We start from the raw sequence: 13,876 nt of genomic DNA, 5'->3' as shown, positions 1-13,876 counted from the left end.
TGAGACTTGTTTGTGAAATTTCTGCTGGAAGTGGTCAGTTACAATGTCAAGGATATCGTTGGGATTTGTTGTCTGTTTGCCAAATTTATCCTGTAGTTTTGGGTTCTCGAATGGTTTTCGGTTCAGAGATTTCGTCGCTTTGAACATAGACGATGCGTTATTTTTGGACTTTTCTATGTCTTCCACTTTTTTGTCTAATTCCTCGTTTCTGTGTTTTATTGTAAGTGATCGAATTGAATGCAGTATTTTGTTTCGTTCCGTTTTCAGGTTTATTATTTCTTCCGAGTCTTTCGTGTTTTGTATCCTGATCCTAAGTTCTTTTTGTTGCCGCGATAGATCGTTAATAGCGATGTTAGGCGTTCGATTTGGTTTGTTCTTAGTTGTATTAATAGAGCCTGCACTTTCTTCCCCCGCATATTTCATTGCCGCTTGCGTCTCTTTCCATTCGTGTGTGTCATAGAAATAGCCTTAGTGTGTGTGTGTGTGTATGTGTGTGTGTGTGTGTGTGATAGTCAAACTTTAGTAGGTTTAATGAAGTCTTGTCACACACGCGTGATACACCTATACGAATTTCCCTGCCACTGCCACCCAGACACACTAACATCTGACAAGGAGTGAGGGCTGTGGAAGAACCACAGACTACCGTGTGCAAACATTGGCGATTGGTATCGGATGGCAAACTGTGATCGTTTGAATTTGAAATGATTCGAAACACTCGTTACCCCTCCGCTCGCTCGAATCCTGATCGTCTCAAGCTCGTCTCACGTGTCAAGATCGTCTCAAGCTCACAACCCGCTTGATCGTTTTACGATCGAGTGATCGTTTTACTAACTCGCTCTTCCGGCATTGAGATCGAGCACTGACTCGTGGCTTGGCGCTCGGTCGTCGATCGAGTAAAAGCGATCAAATAACCCAACACTAATTTTAAATCGTGCCCCAGAGAAGAAAATATATATTGGTGTCTTTTGGGGCAGACACGCATAAATATGACCAACTCCCATGACATTATAGGTTTATGCCTTAAAAACCAATGAGAAGTGAATAAAACTCGAATGCTTCAGGGCCCGTTCTAATGAACGCGGACTAGCGCTTAGTCCCGGACTATCTCTGACTTTAGTAAATGACTAGAAAAAATCGGATTTAATGTGAGATGACTAAGCTAGTCCCAGACTAAAATCACGTCACCTTCGGACTAAGTTTGGCCAAGATTTAGTCACTTGCTCGAGTCGGACTTGATCGTTTAGTCTCTGACTAGTAACTAAGAAACGGCGTCAACAAAGATGGCGGCCAATGTTAGACGACTCGGTTCGCGAGAAAAAAAATACATAGAAAAAGAATTATAACGACAAAAGTAATCTGTTGATATTTTTCAATGCTAATGGAAACGATTTAAAGGTCACAGATCGTCGAAAGCACACATTTTTGTCCGGGAAACTAATAAATCTGATGAAGTTGAGTGACTCAGTGAGTCTGAGTCTGAGATTTCAGCTTCGCTTGGTTCGAAGTTTAAGTTTAGATTTAGATATTTAGAGAATAACAAACAAACAACTAACTTATTTTTTAATATGAAAATTATGTTGTTTAGCTAAAACACCCCCTACCCCCTTTTATTTTCTTTATTTTTGTGCCAAGCAAAGCAATGCGAAGTTACTCTCGATCACATGACGTGATTCGGTCGTATGACTGACTATGACACGACACTGTCATTGACAGTACTGTCAAAACAACTGTCAACACATGAAAATGGCGGCAGCTGTGCTGTTTCAAATTCGTCAGAGACGGCTGATTCAACGGGAGAGGGTGTTTCGGGCCAGACTCAATCCCATCGATTCGTTTAACGACGATGAAATATACGAACATTTCCGTTTTCATCGTGAACACATTTTTATAATTTGTGATCTTGTAAAAGACGACCTTGATCGTCTTCTCTGGAGGAAAGGTTAGTATTTGTATTCATTTTAATTCTAATCTCCTACTATCTAGGTCTTGACTAATCTTTAGAGAAGTTTTCTTACATTCTCATGCATCCAACCCAAAATCGGTGCCAAGACTTCTCCTTCATCTTCACACCTCCTCGTCCTTCTTCATCAACATCATCATATTCATCTTCTTCTCCCACTTCTTCCTCCTCCTCTTCTTCTTCTCAACTGAACTAGTCAAACTAAGTGTTAGTGTTGGTAGATCTCTCTAATCATCACACACAAACCACTATGACTGTTACTGGTATGACATGGAATGGAAATTTTTTCACCGCTCTCTGGCACTATTGAATTTTGCATTCCCTTAACCAATTTTCGTGCTCTTGTTGGAGATTATTTTCACTGTAATTGTAATATTTTGAAAGGGAACATTTTTCATTAGAAAACCAGTTTAGAATTGAAGAAAAAAAAAATAATTGTACAGTTGGACTGACAAATTGCTGAGGAGAATCAATCTTTAAAATAGGATTTTTCACTCGAGGCGATGGGGCAGCATGGCTCAGCAGTATGGTCTTTGCTTTGTATCCAAAAGGTAATTAGTTTGATCACCCGTTGTACTGTGTGGTCTTGAGCAATCGTTTGTTTTTAATGTTTTGTTTTTAAGGGTTTTACGGCGCTTGCAACACATTAAGGTCATATCAGCGCCAGTAAAAAGGAAGAAAATGGGATAGTAAAAAGTTCTAGAATTACAATTAAAGCACAAAAGAAAAGGTAAGACAAAGGGGAATTGGTTGAAATAGGGAACAGATGTAGATTCCAAAAGTACACCGTCAAAGTACTTAGTTTGAGATCACCTAAAAGTCTCATCCAGACACAAGCACAGGTCCCAACTAAGAGGAATACACTCAAATGTTTACCAATCATATAATAAACTAAACATAAAACAATGCATAACAGAGAGATGATTTACAAGGAAAAAAATATCATCTCCCAAAACTATAACTAGACATTCGACTGTTTCCCTCCCAGCCAAGGAACTCCGGCAAGGGTCAGGACAAAACTAAGTAATCTCATTCCAAGACAATGACAGGAAACAATTGGAAAACGGGTATGGGGGGATAGAAGACACAGCATGTACCTCCCTGCCCACTATGGGAGCTTGAGCAATCCATCTCGTCCTAGTTCCATTTGCGGCACTGCATTGCGGCTGATGTCTGGGTTATTCCAGTATTCCCTTGGAATAGACCCTAAAGACAGACAAATTTCCCCATTTGATGAAAAAAGGGAATGTTATCTTTATATGCATATATGCTGGTCTGACATCCGAATGCAATATGGGCCTCGTTTAACATTGTTGCACTGGACATTATTTTGTGTAATTTTTTGAGATTTTCATTATAACAATGAGCTCATGATGTATTGGGTTATCAGACCTGCAAATAAGTGCACGTTGCCTTAAGACTTAAGGAAAATTAGTTTATTTCATCCCAGCTTAAATGATGAGATTTACCGTTATAATATCATAATAGATGCGAGAGTAAAATACAAACTATGACGCTATTTCAATACGAAGCAGAAATCAGAGCCGTTCGAAACATTACAAGAAATACACCAAAAAAAAAAAATATCGGATCGGAAGGTCCTGGGTTCGAGCCTCATGCTCGGCGCAAATTTGAGTCCTTGGAAAAGACTCTTTTCTCACATTCTCTCACCGTACTCAGGTGTAAAATGAGTACCTGGCCGTTAACAGTGTTGTCTTTGTCCGAAAAATTGTAATATCGCCTGACAGGCGTCATGTCCCATCCTACATGTTAAATGTTGCTGTTGACCAGGGAACTGTTGTAAAGCACTTTGAACACATTAAGTGGATATTGAGCTATATAAAGCTCAATTTAATTTAATATGAATCAATTCTCTTGCGGTTATACCAAAGCTGTTAAAAAATCGTAATATGTTGTTTCAAAACTTGTGTCGTGTTTTTAAAATTTCACTTCAAATACACATTACAAAGATGTTGTCGACGGTCAATTATAAATGAATGATGTGATACAGGAACCTTCTCCCAATAAAGTAAATAATAATTATAAATTTTAGTGCCGCGCTGAGGACCGGACCGAGGACCGGTCCCACGGTCTTTTAGCTGTGAACCGTGGTCCAGTCCCAAAGAGGAAGACCGCCGGCGGTCCTCACTTCTTATCACCTTTCAACGGTCTCGCGCCATACTACTTCCCCAGCGATTCGTTGCCTCGGTCCTTTGCCTATCTTCCACCAATCACCACCCATCCCACTTAATTAATCGCACCCACCCCCCTTTGCCATACACTAAACGACACAGACGACCATAGAGGCAGACGACCACCTCCCTCCACTCCGCAAACCGCCCTTTCGTGTGTGAGATGGGGGGAACAGGAGGCGCACGCCTTGGACGATTCCATTATACGGGGTAAATTTCAAAATTTACTACACCATAATGATCGCAATGACAATGATCTATGATGAAGGCATGACCCCTCTTCTCTAATGGGTTATTGTTTGAAATGTATGTGACTACTAAAGATGTGTGTGTGTGTGTGTGTGTGTGTGTGTGTGTGTGTGTGTGTGTCGAACCTAGCAAGTTGCAAGTCTGATTTTTTGTTTTCTTTTGTCCATCTCTTGTCGCCACTCCTTTCTATCGCATTGTTGTCATTTAAAATAATACAATAATATTAAAATTTCGTTTGGTGTTTTAACTAATCAAGTAATATGAGTTTCATTAGTTTCTTCCGTCCAAAAAAACCAGTTATAACGTCTGTATTTTTAAAAGGTCCAATAGAATATTTGGGACCCCGATAGCTCAGTTGATAGAGCACTCTCTTTATACGCAAAGGGCCAGAGATCGATCCGGGTGCAGTCGATTTTTTTCTGAATCCCTGTCTACTCAGCAATGAATGGGTAGCTGAGTTTGTTAGATCTGGCGAAAAGTCACCATCGACCCCTCTTATCACCTCATCCACCCCCTCTTATTATAACTTCACGTCTCTCTCTTACTCTTCAATGCTCGCTGCCCTCTAATGTGTGTGTGTGGGGGGGGGGGGGGAGGGGGGGGGTAGGAGTTGCGTATGTGTATCAACGCCACGAACAACTCGATCAACGCCTTGGCGATGCCATTATCTCCGTTAATGGGGATAAATTTCAAATTTTATTAAATTATCGAAGTAACAATGAAGTACGGTGAGCAAATAAAGAAGGCATCACCCCTCTTCTCTAATTAGGTTACAATTTGAAATGAGTGTGACTACTCCGTGTGTTTTACTCCTGTAGGCCACGGTTTTCATCGTGTAGCGGTCTTTAACGGTTCAAGAATGAACGGACCGAGACCGGTCCTTGCGGTCTTCATTTCCCAAGGACCGTAGGACCGTGGTCCTTAAGCTTGCCAAGGACCGCCCCGCACTAATAAATTTCCCTTTAATAGTCCTCATGCGGAAATTTGTCTTAGGGTTTATTCAATGGGAATACTGGAAGAACTCCGGTGTCAGCCGCAGCACAGCGCTGCAAATTGAGCTAGGGAGAGGTGGCTTGTTGATGGCCACATGCCATGGTGTATATTCGAACTAGGTATCTTTTGGGTACAAAGCAAAGACCATACTGGTGAGGCACAAGCGTCAAGTACAAAGACATTTTTTGAAAAATAATTAAAATTTAGCCTTATATAACGCAATATCCACTAAATGTGCTCAAAGCGCTTTACAAGGGGACTCTGGTCAACAGCAACATTTAACATGTAGGACGAGACATGCGCCTGTCAGGCGATATTACAATTTTTCGGACAAAGGCACCGCTGCTAACGGCCAGGTACTCATTTTACACATGAGTACAGTGAGAGAATGTGAGTAAAGAGCCTTTTCCAAGGACTCAACTATGTGCCGAGTGAAAGGTTCAAACCCAGGACCTACCGATCCAAAAGCGAGTGTCATACCAATAGACCACATCCGCACAAAGACATCATGCTGAAAGTAATCGCATCAAATAGTTCTTCCTTCACTCCTTCAGAGCTGCAAAGTACATGGTTGTTAAAAGGTCACCCAATGACTACTACTCCCCCACCCTCATCCCATCTCCATTCCCTGACGCCTGGGTTATTCCATTCTTCCCTTGGAATAGACCCTGAGACACATTTCTCCTATGGGATGAATAAAGGGAATTTTATTATTTTATATGAGGAAATTGTGCGCGAGCTGTATTGTACGTAAGTTCACTACACTTCCTGATTAAGATTTTATTGCAGGTTTTATTATATGCAAAATTTTCCTTCTCCCATTTTTAGGTCGTCTCTGATGCAATTTTATAAGTTACAAACTTGGTTCCTAAGTGGCCTGGTTCAGTGCATGATGCAAATTTGGGCTATTCTTTGCATTTGAGGATCCGCATCGCAGGGCTTTGGATGGTGTGATCCTTGGAGACAGTCGTTATATGTTAAGAAATTGGCTAATGACCCCAATACCAAAACCCCCAAAATAGAGGAGAAGAGGCATTTAACACCGCCCATCGTATCACAAAATGCACAATTGAAAGGTAAGTTTTACCAGTCATATAATCCCACCCTCCAGGAAACAATAACATTTTCTTTAATATTTCAGGTTTATTTTTATATCCACTTTAACAATACAATTTGCAAATGATCAATGAAATAAAAGAAAATTAACCAAAAAAATAGTTGTAATCATACTGTCATTGTCATAAACATTAAATTTTTTTTTGAAGAACTCAGATTAACCATTATAATTCTTTCCCTTCTAATTCTAATTAAATTACTGAGACAAAAAAAAAAAAAGAGAGAGAGAGAGAGAGAGAGAGAGAGAGAGAGAGAGAGAGAGAGAGAGAGAGAGAGAGAGAGAGAGAGAGAGAGAGAGAGAGAGAGAGAGAGAGAGAGAGAGAGAGAGAGAGAGAGAGAGAGAGAGAGAGAGAGAGAGAGGTCCATTTAATTTTAATTGGTTTTAAGTGTACATGTACAAGCAATTATTGTCAATTCAACAGAGTAATTGGAGTGGTTAAAAGAAGATGGAATTGTCTCCATGACGAGCTCAGAATGACGCCTGACAGATCCTGCAAGGTTATTTATGTGTGTTTTTGGCTCCACAACTTTGCTGTTGATGCTGGCCTACCCATGGAAGAAAACAACCGTAATGATGATGATGACAGCAATCATAACTTTTCTCCTATTGGGACTCAGGAAGGAGCATCTGAACAGAACGTCTTGCTGCTGGCAAGGCAGCCAGGCTGAATTATAGAGCTTTTAGAAATATCGTTGACCCTCTCTTATCAGGAAATAAATATAATCATTAATGTAGTACATCACTCTACAAGTATACTGTGTGCAGTATTCTTGTTGTGATGAGCTACATAAATGTTACACTGTTTTAATTATTGTTCCAGCTGGTCATATGGAAACAAATTTCTATATCATATAACTACAAGTCGCCTATCAGGCATCTAGTACTCTTTGACTATCCCATTTTACTCCTTTTTACTGGCGCTGATGTGTTGCAAGTGCTGTAAAACCCTTAAAAACAAAAACAAACCTGTTTTGCAGGAAGTATTAAAGTGCATTCACTGTAATTTTTTCTGGAATGGGTCTGATATAAATTGGAAAACTGAACAAGAATTCTCATGCCTGAGTCGGTTATCAAACAGAAAACAAAGGGGCATTAAAATTTTCTTTTTTTTAAGGTCATCAAAATCCTGAGTTGAGCAATCAAATTTTAACTGCCCTATTGTCATAAGACAATTACATATTGTAAGACCTTTTGTATAAATCATTCTCCAGCCGCTTAGCCAAAGCCTAGGATAGTCCCAAGTCACATTGTGATAAGGGTCTTAAATCGTCATGCCACTGTACAAGTTTGTGACAATAGGCCAAAATAACAATCTGTATTTATTCCAGAGGATTTGTTCTACCAATAACATAAGGAACAATGGAGTGATTGTAGTAAAAAAAAGGCCTTAAACACTGCACGCATGCGATTTTAAGTAAATTTTAACAAAAACATATCAGCTCTATCAAAAGTACAGATTGAGATAAATACAGGACTAAAACCACTCTAAATAACAACTAGAAAATCTCAAGAACCATTTTTAAAAAATGGTTTAAGGCAATTCATAAGACAGGTTTTAACTGCGATTTTCTAAGATGAGGCCAATTTTTTCTACACTACGGACAAATGTATTGCAACATGTCTCCATGGATTGCTTTAAACCATTTTAAAAATTGACTCAAAATACATGTGATTGAATTAATATTCAGATTCAAGACATTAGAAACCAATTGGGTCATGGATAAAAACCAAATGATGACGTCATTTGTGAACGCTCCCAGGTGATTTTCATACATGAATTAATTTCCTATATCTGTCATCTGCATTTTTTGCGGCCGCAAATCAGGGCGATCCGCAAATTTGGGCAAATTTCCCAAAATTGGCAAATCGCGTGGCAAATTTTGGGGGAAAAAAAGGAAGCGAAAACAAAATAACGAAAAAAAAAGTGCGAAACTTGAGAAATGTTGCAGCTTTGCCTGGGCCCAAACCAAGGGAAGCTACTCTCTACGGATAATGATCTCATGCTCGCAGTGTATCTGCATACACTGCAATTCCCAATTTTTGTGATATTTCTCAGCATGAGTTCACGGGGTATATTGAGAAACTGGGGCCCAGTGCTGTGAGAAAGTCTGATACTGGAATTATAGATCTGATCCTATTTTGGAAGTCTGTGGCAGATCATGTTCCAGCTCTCGCTGCATTGGCGTCCCGGTATGCCTTCTCAACATGCTCGTCAATCGATGCTGAGCGAAGTTTTTCTCTTTACAATCTTGTCTTGTCTTCCAGAAGGCGTAGACTCACAGAAAACAACATCAAAGGACTAGTTTTCCTTTACTACAATAAGTAGTAAAAGAAAACTAGGCCTTTGATGAGTCTGACTGAAAGTGTACGTCTTTGTGTGTGTGTGTGTGATTGTCTGAAAGTTTGGGCGCATAAATCGCTTTACATTGTGTAAATTAATAAATGTAGCCTCCTTAAATTATTTAAATGTAATAAATTGTCTTATATATTTTTTTTTTTTTTCTGTATCGCATGTTAATTTTTACTGAAACGCTTAGTTCTCCTCGGCAAATTTTTGGGCAAATTTTGGTCTTTTTGGCAAATTTCTTGGCAAATTTTGGGGTTTTTTTGGGCAAGTTTTGGCAAATTTTAGGTCCCAATTTGACAAAAAATGCAGATGACAGCTATAATATCAAAAGATATAAAAAGAATAATTTAATTATAAGTAGTGTCATAATTAATATGCCTCATCTTAAATTTCATGTACGGTATTCAATTTTTATGGTATTTTGTTCAACAATGGAGTTTTTTTTTTTTATAATGGAGTTGTTTTTCAAAATTTCTGACTGCAGCCATTGATCCACTAATGGATTGTCAGTGATCTGTCATCTCCTCTTGGGGCCAGCTTGCCGTAATCTTTGGCTGATGCCATCTGAGGCATTCCACTCCTCTGGTGTATGGAGAAGAGTTTCTGTTGTCTCCTCTTGAAAGTGATTTGACAAATCATCTATTACAACTATTGACTCCACCACAGAGCAATCAACAAAACTGATTTCATTAATCTCATTCATATCCATCTGTTTGGCTAGTGTTGAAGCTGTGGAGGAAAAATAATCTTTAGAACATTTTTTTCACTGCATTGAAACAAAACATGTTTATATCTGTGAATTATGAAACTGGCCACATTATGAAATCAAGTGGTGCTGAAATCAAAAACGTCATTTCATTTTGAAACTTCTCTGATACAACATTGTCTTCAGGTCAAAGCCAGCATTTGGAATGATAAAAACTTTTGAACAATGTTATCTCCTTAAGCAACATGAAATGCTGGCCATTTAATTAAGATAATTTTAGAACTACATCCCACTTTTTAAACAAATCCTTATAAACTGTTCGTCAGTGCTTAAAAGTGTTAATATAAATATATTTGAGAAGACGATGGACTCAGCAACAGTATGCATTTTTGTTTTATTTCCTTGTAAATCATCTTTTTGTTTGAGTATTGTTCTCTAAGGGGGAACCAGTATTTTTTTTTAAACATATATAATATGTGATAAGTAAGCATTTGAGTGTGTTCCTCTTAGTGGGGACCTGTGCTTGTGCCTGGACGACACTTTTAGGTGACTTTAAACTAAGTACACTGATGGCATGCTCTTGGAATCTACATCCATTCCATATAAGTATAAGAACCATTCCCTTTTTGTTTTACTTATTAGTGCTTTGAATTGGTAATCTAGAATTGCTTGACTATCCATTTGCATCCTTTTTACTGGTGCTGAAATGACCTAAATATATCGAAAGCAATTAAAAACAGAAGAGGATTTATAATTCTAGACCATTTTGCTATCCCATTTTCTTCCTTTTTACTGGCACTGATATGACCTTAATGTGTTGCAAGCGCCGTATAAACCATTAAAAACAAACAAATAAAGAATGTTGATTAAACAAAATCACACAACCTCACTTATATTATACTTCGTGGTCCCACTGTCACTTCAATGTCCCCCATTTTGACCAACTTGTTAGCCGTGATAGTCCTTTCAGTACTGTTGTCAATGTTAAATACACTGTTAGTGGCTATGTGGTCTTGTGGTATGACACTCGCTTTCGGATCGGAAGGTCCTGGCCCTGAGCCTCGCTCGGCGCATAGTTGAGTCCTTGGAAAAGACTCTTTACTCATATTCTCTCAAAGTACTCAGGTGTAAAATGAGTACCTGGCCGTTCACAGTGTTGTCTTTGTCCGAAAAATTGTAATATCGCCTAACAGGCGTCATGTCCCGTTCTAAATGTTGCTGTTGGTCAGGGACCCCTTGTAAAGCGCTTTGAGCACGTTTAGTGTTTATTGCTATATATAAAAGCTCATTTAAAAAAAATTTTCTTTAGTCTTTCGGGTGAAATTCTATTAATAATTTTATGACTTTTTAGCAAAAGAATTATGCTTACTGATTATGATGTAATCTCCAAGATTACAGTCAGATATGTCAATAATATTTCTGGCTGGACTGGGATTCGGAACCAAACTCTCAGTGCCCATTACTGTAAAGAAAATTGTTGATAAATTTGAATTAAATGAAGTATAGAATTCACAAGTTGCACTTCCAAGTCCAGATTACCCATTACAAACTTAATGAGGAGGAACACAGTGGTTTTTTTTTTTTTAAAGGTGAATGGTTATGAAGTTATAATGATTTTAATTCTATTTATATCAATTTTAATATGATACGATATCAATTGATTTTTAATGTAAAATTTGCATCATATAATTACGGGTCTCTGGCTCTTTTTTTTTTTTTAACCATGAAATGCATCCAAGTGTAATCTTATCTTCTGATCTTGAGACCCATGAATCCCAGAAATAACAAATCTGCTGGGAATTGAACCCATGACACTTTGATTCATATGCAAGCATGATAACTCGCTGTGCCATTGGCTTGCCCTAAATAAAACACTAAATGAAACAAAATAAATCTTTACAGGACCCAATTCCAAAGTGGAATTTCAATACAATGTTGCGTGATGTCACTTTGACGATTTGTGATAAAAAATACATGGCAATCCCTTATGACACAAAAGCTCTTGCTCCATCACTTATTTCAAATTTGAAATATTCATATAATTTTGTCAGCTACTTCAGGATTGATGGTGTAAAGTAAATTTCAAGATTTTAACTACCATTGAATTATTAAATGTGAATAATCTTGTTTTGATACTCGACTTCAGTCTTCATTTATTGTTTTAATGTTTTTAAAATTGATAAAAAATCAAGAGGAAACGTGTCCCACAGGCAGTTGTTAGATATGCAATAGAGGTGATATACTTTTGAGACTTAACTACCATAAGAGGATAGTTATATTAGAGAAAAATATTGTTCAATGAATCTGTGCATAGGCAATTGTAAGGATGAGTCAATATTAGACGATCACAAAAGATGCATGCATTGTACAAATTACTTGTTTAAAATATTGTAAGGTACTATCTTTATTCATGTCAGGCAGCCCAGAGACCAGCGATCACATCGTCCTCCACTGTCCAGTCACTAAACTTGAAGGTGGCTACGAAACCGTCCTTAGGGCGGAGGAAGACTTTAGAAGCTTGGTTGACGAAATAAATTTGTAGGTGTAGCCATATGCTACTACTACTACTTAATTCATGGAATGCCTAGATGACAGCCTTTTACATTTGTATACAGAACAATGTATGGAACTATTATAATTGCAGAAAATTACCTTGAATACCATCAACAATGGTACTACACTCGCCAATAATGATGAGTACTGGTACTTGTTCAGTAAAGATTGAAGAGGGTCCTGGTTTCCCCCTCCAGTCTGCTTTACAGAATCAACATGACTTTGGACTATTCTTTTCGTGTCCTTGAATTTGTTTTTAGCTCCATCACCGAACGGTTTTTGAGAATTCCGCATTGATTCTCATTCTGATCTTTTCCCAGACCTGAAAATGAAAAAGGAGAAAAAAATATGTTAATCAACGATTATGTAATGAGATTGTTGAGGACATTCATTTTGCACTGGAATCAGTTCTATTGATTGCTTTTTGTTGCCATAAAATCTTTATTTATTATTTTCGTTGTAGCAAACTTTACTTGTATAATTAGTCTGTATCCTTTAATTATTTGCATAAAAAATGTCATGCTTTTGAGTGTAGATTATTATCAGTCATACCTCTTAAATTGGCATTTTATCATTAAATATTTGTAGGGTCTGACTGGAGAGGGTGAAGATTTATTTCTTGCTTATCAAATGTACAAGGGTAGGTCGCCCTAAATCTGTATGCTTTTCTATACCTCAAATTCCAACAGCTCTAACTCCAGATTGGTCAAACTAAACTCTCCACTGTTTGAGAAACTCAATTATTTGACATCTTTTGTTAGTTTGATGTAAATACATATGAGGTATTATCAGTTAACCTTGCTTAAAAACTGAAAATAGATTCCAAACCCCCTCACCCCGAATATGTATGCTCATGCCCCAAACCCGTTAACGGCTTGCCCTAAACCAGAACAGTATTAAATTAGTCTCCTAATTTTTCAAAATTTCATAATTTTTTAAATATGATAATGTTGCGGTAGAATTTCATTTATTATTAGTTTTTAAAAATATTTTCTAAAAGACAAAAAAAATAATTGAGAATATATAAAGAGCATTATCCTAGCATTTACGTTTATTGCGGTTATAACTTTTGACGCGTCAGCGATTTTCTGTTATTTTTTTGCACTGAAAAAAAAAAAAAGAAGAATACATAAAGACACCGCTTGGGAATTTTTTTAAAAAAGAAAAAAAACAACCTTTTACTTTTAGAAAGAAGTTTATTTTCACTTCCACTTCATTTCGAATTTTTCTGGTTGTTGACTTGTTCTAAATATTCAAGTGAGTTGAAAGCTTAAAACTTTTGTCTTTTTTGTGGCAACTGACACAGATGCTAGATTGTATACTGCTAAACATGCTCAAAGCTCTGTACGGGGCTCCAAGCCAATAGCAACACAGCAATATCACAACTTTTCCCCGACAGAGTCATTACTTTTAATGGCCAATTACTCAATAAGGAGCCTTTTCCAATGACTCGACTTTGAACCACTCAGGGTGGGACTTGAATCTTGGCCTACTGGTCCAAATGAAAGTGTCACACTACAAGACAACAAAGCCCCACTTAGTAGGGGCATAGACGAAGGGTGAAATTTATTGCCTAACCTCCGCACTACAGTACATCTATTTATATTGTTTATTGATAAATTATGGGTGCCATGTCGGCTATTATGATGCTTTAAAATTTTCATTGAACATGCCAACCTGCTTTTTTTTTTTTTTCATTAATTTTCTTTCTTTTTTTTTGGAAACCCGAGACCGGGTTGCCAAGTAGTAAAAGGGTGGA

The 13,876-nt window shown here is 37.7% G+C and overlaps 1 protein-coding gene and 1 long non-coding RNA gene across 4 annotated transcripts in view; one reads left to right on the top strand and one right to left on the bottom strand.

Annotated features, from left to right (window-relative positions):
- The first annotated feature begins 1,770 nt into the window (after positions 1-1,770).
- On the top strand, positions 1,771-7,770 carry LOC144970620 (uncharacterized). Its single transcript, XR_013644998.1, has 3 exons — positions 1,771-1,939; positions 6,223-6,470; positions 6,933-7,770. It is a non-coding gene; the product is annotated as an uncharacterized LOC144970620 (long non-coding RNA).
- Positions 7,771-8,092: 322 nt separating this feature from the next.
- LOC144970619 (uncharacterized) overlaps positions 8,093-13,876 on the bottom strand; it is a 6,811-nt gene continuing 1,027 nt past the window's right edge. Inside the window, exons 2-4 of one of the 3 annotated variants that reach the window (XM_078910444.1) lie at positions 12,217-12,439; positions 10,934-11,026; positions 8,093-9,587 (exon numbers count right to left, since the gene is read on the bottom strand). In XM_078910444.1, the coding sequence (XP_078766570.1) occupies positions 9,376-9,587; positions 10,934-11,024 (303 nt within the window). In that variant the 5' untranslated portion in view covers positions 11,025-11,026; positions 12,217-12,439 and the 3' untranslated portion in view covers positions 8,093-9,375. Of the gene's footprint in view, positions 9,588-10,933; positions 11,083-12,216 lie in introns of those variants that run through there. The other 2 variants (XM_078910443.1, XM_078910445.1) reach the window with 2 other exon arrangements.

Source organism: Berghia stephanieae, chromosome 4 (genome assembly GCF_034508935.2).
Source record: "Berghia stephanieae isolate SIO BIC M18660-M18661 chromosome 4, UCSD_Bste_1.3, whole genome shotgun sequence".
Classification (NCBI taxonomy): domain Eukaryota; kingdom Metazoa; phylum Mollusca; class Gastropoda; order Nudibranchia; family Aeolidiidae; genus Berghia; species Berghia stephanieae.
Note: the sequence above shows the minus strand (reverse complement) of the source record. Positions and strands in the feature narration are given on the sequence as shown.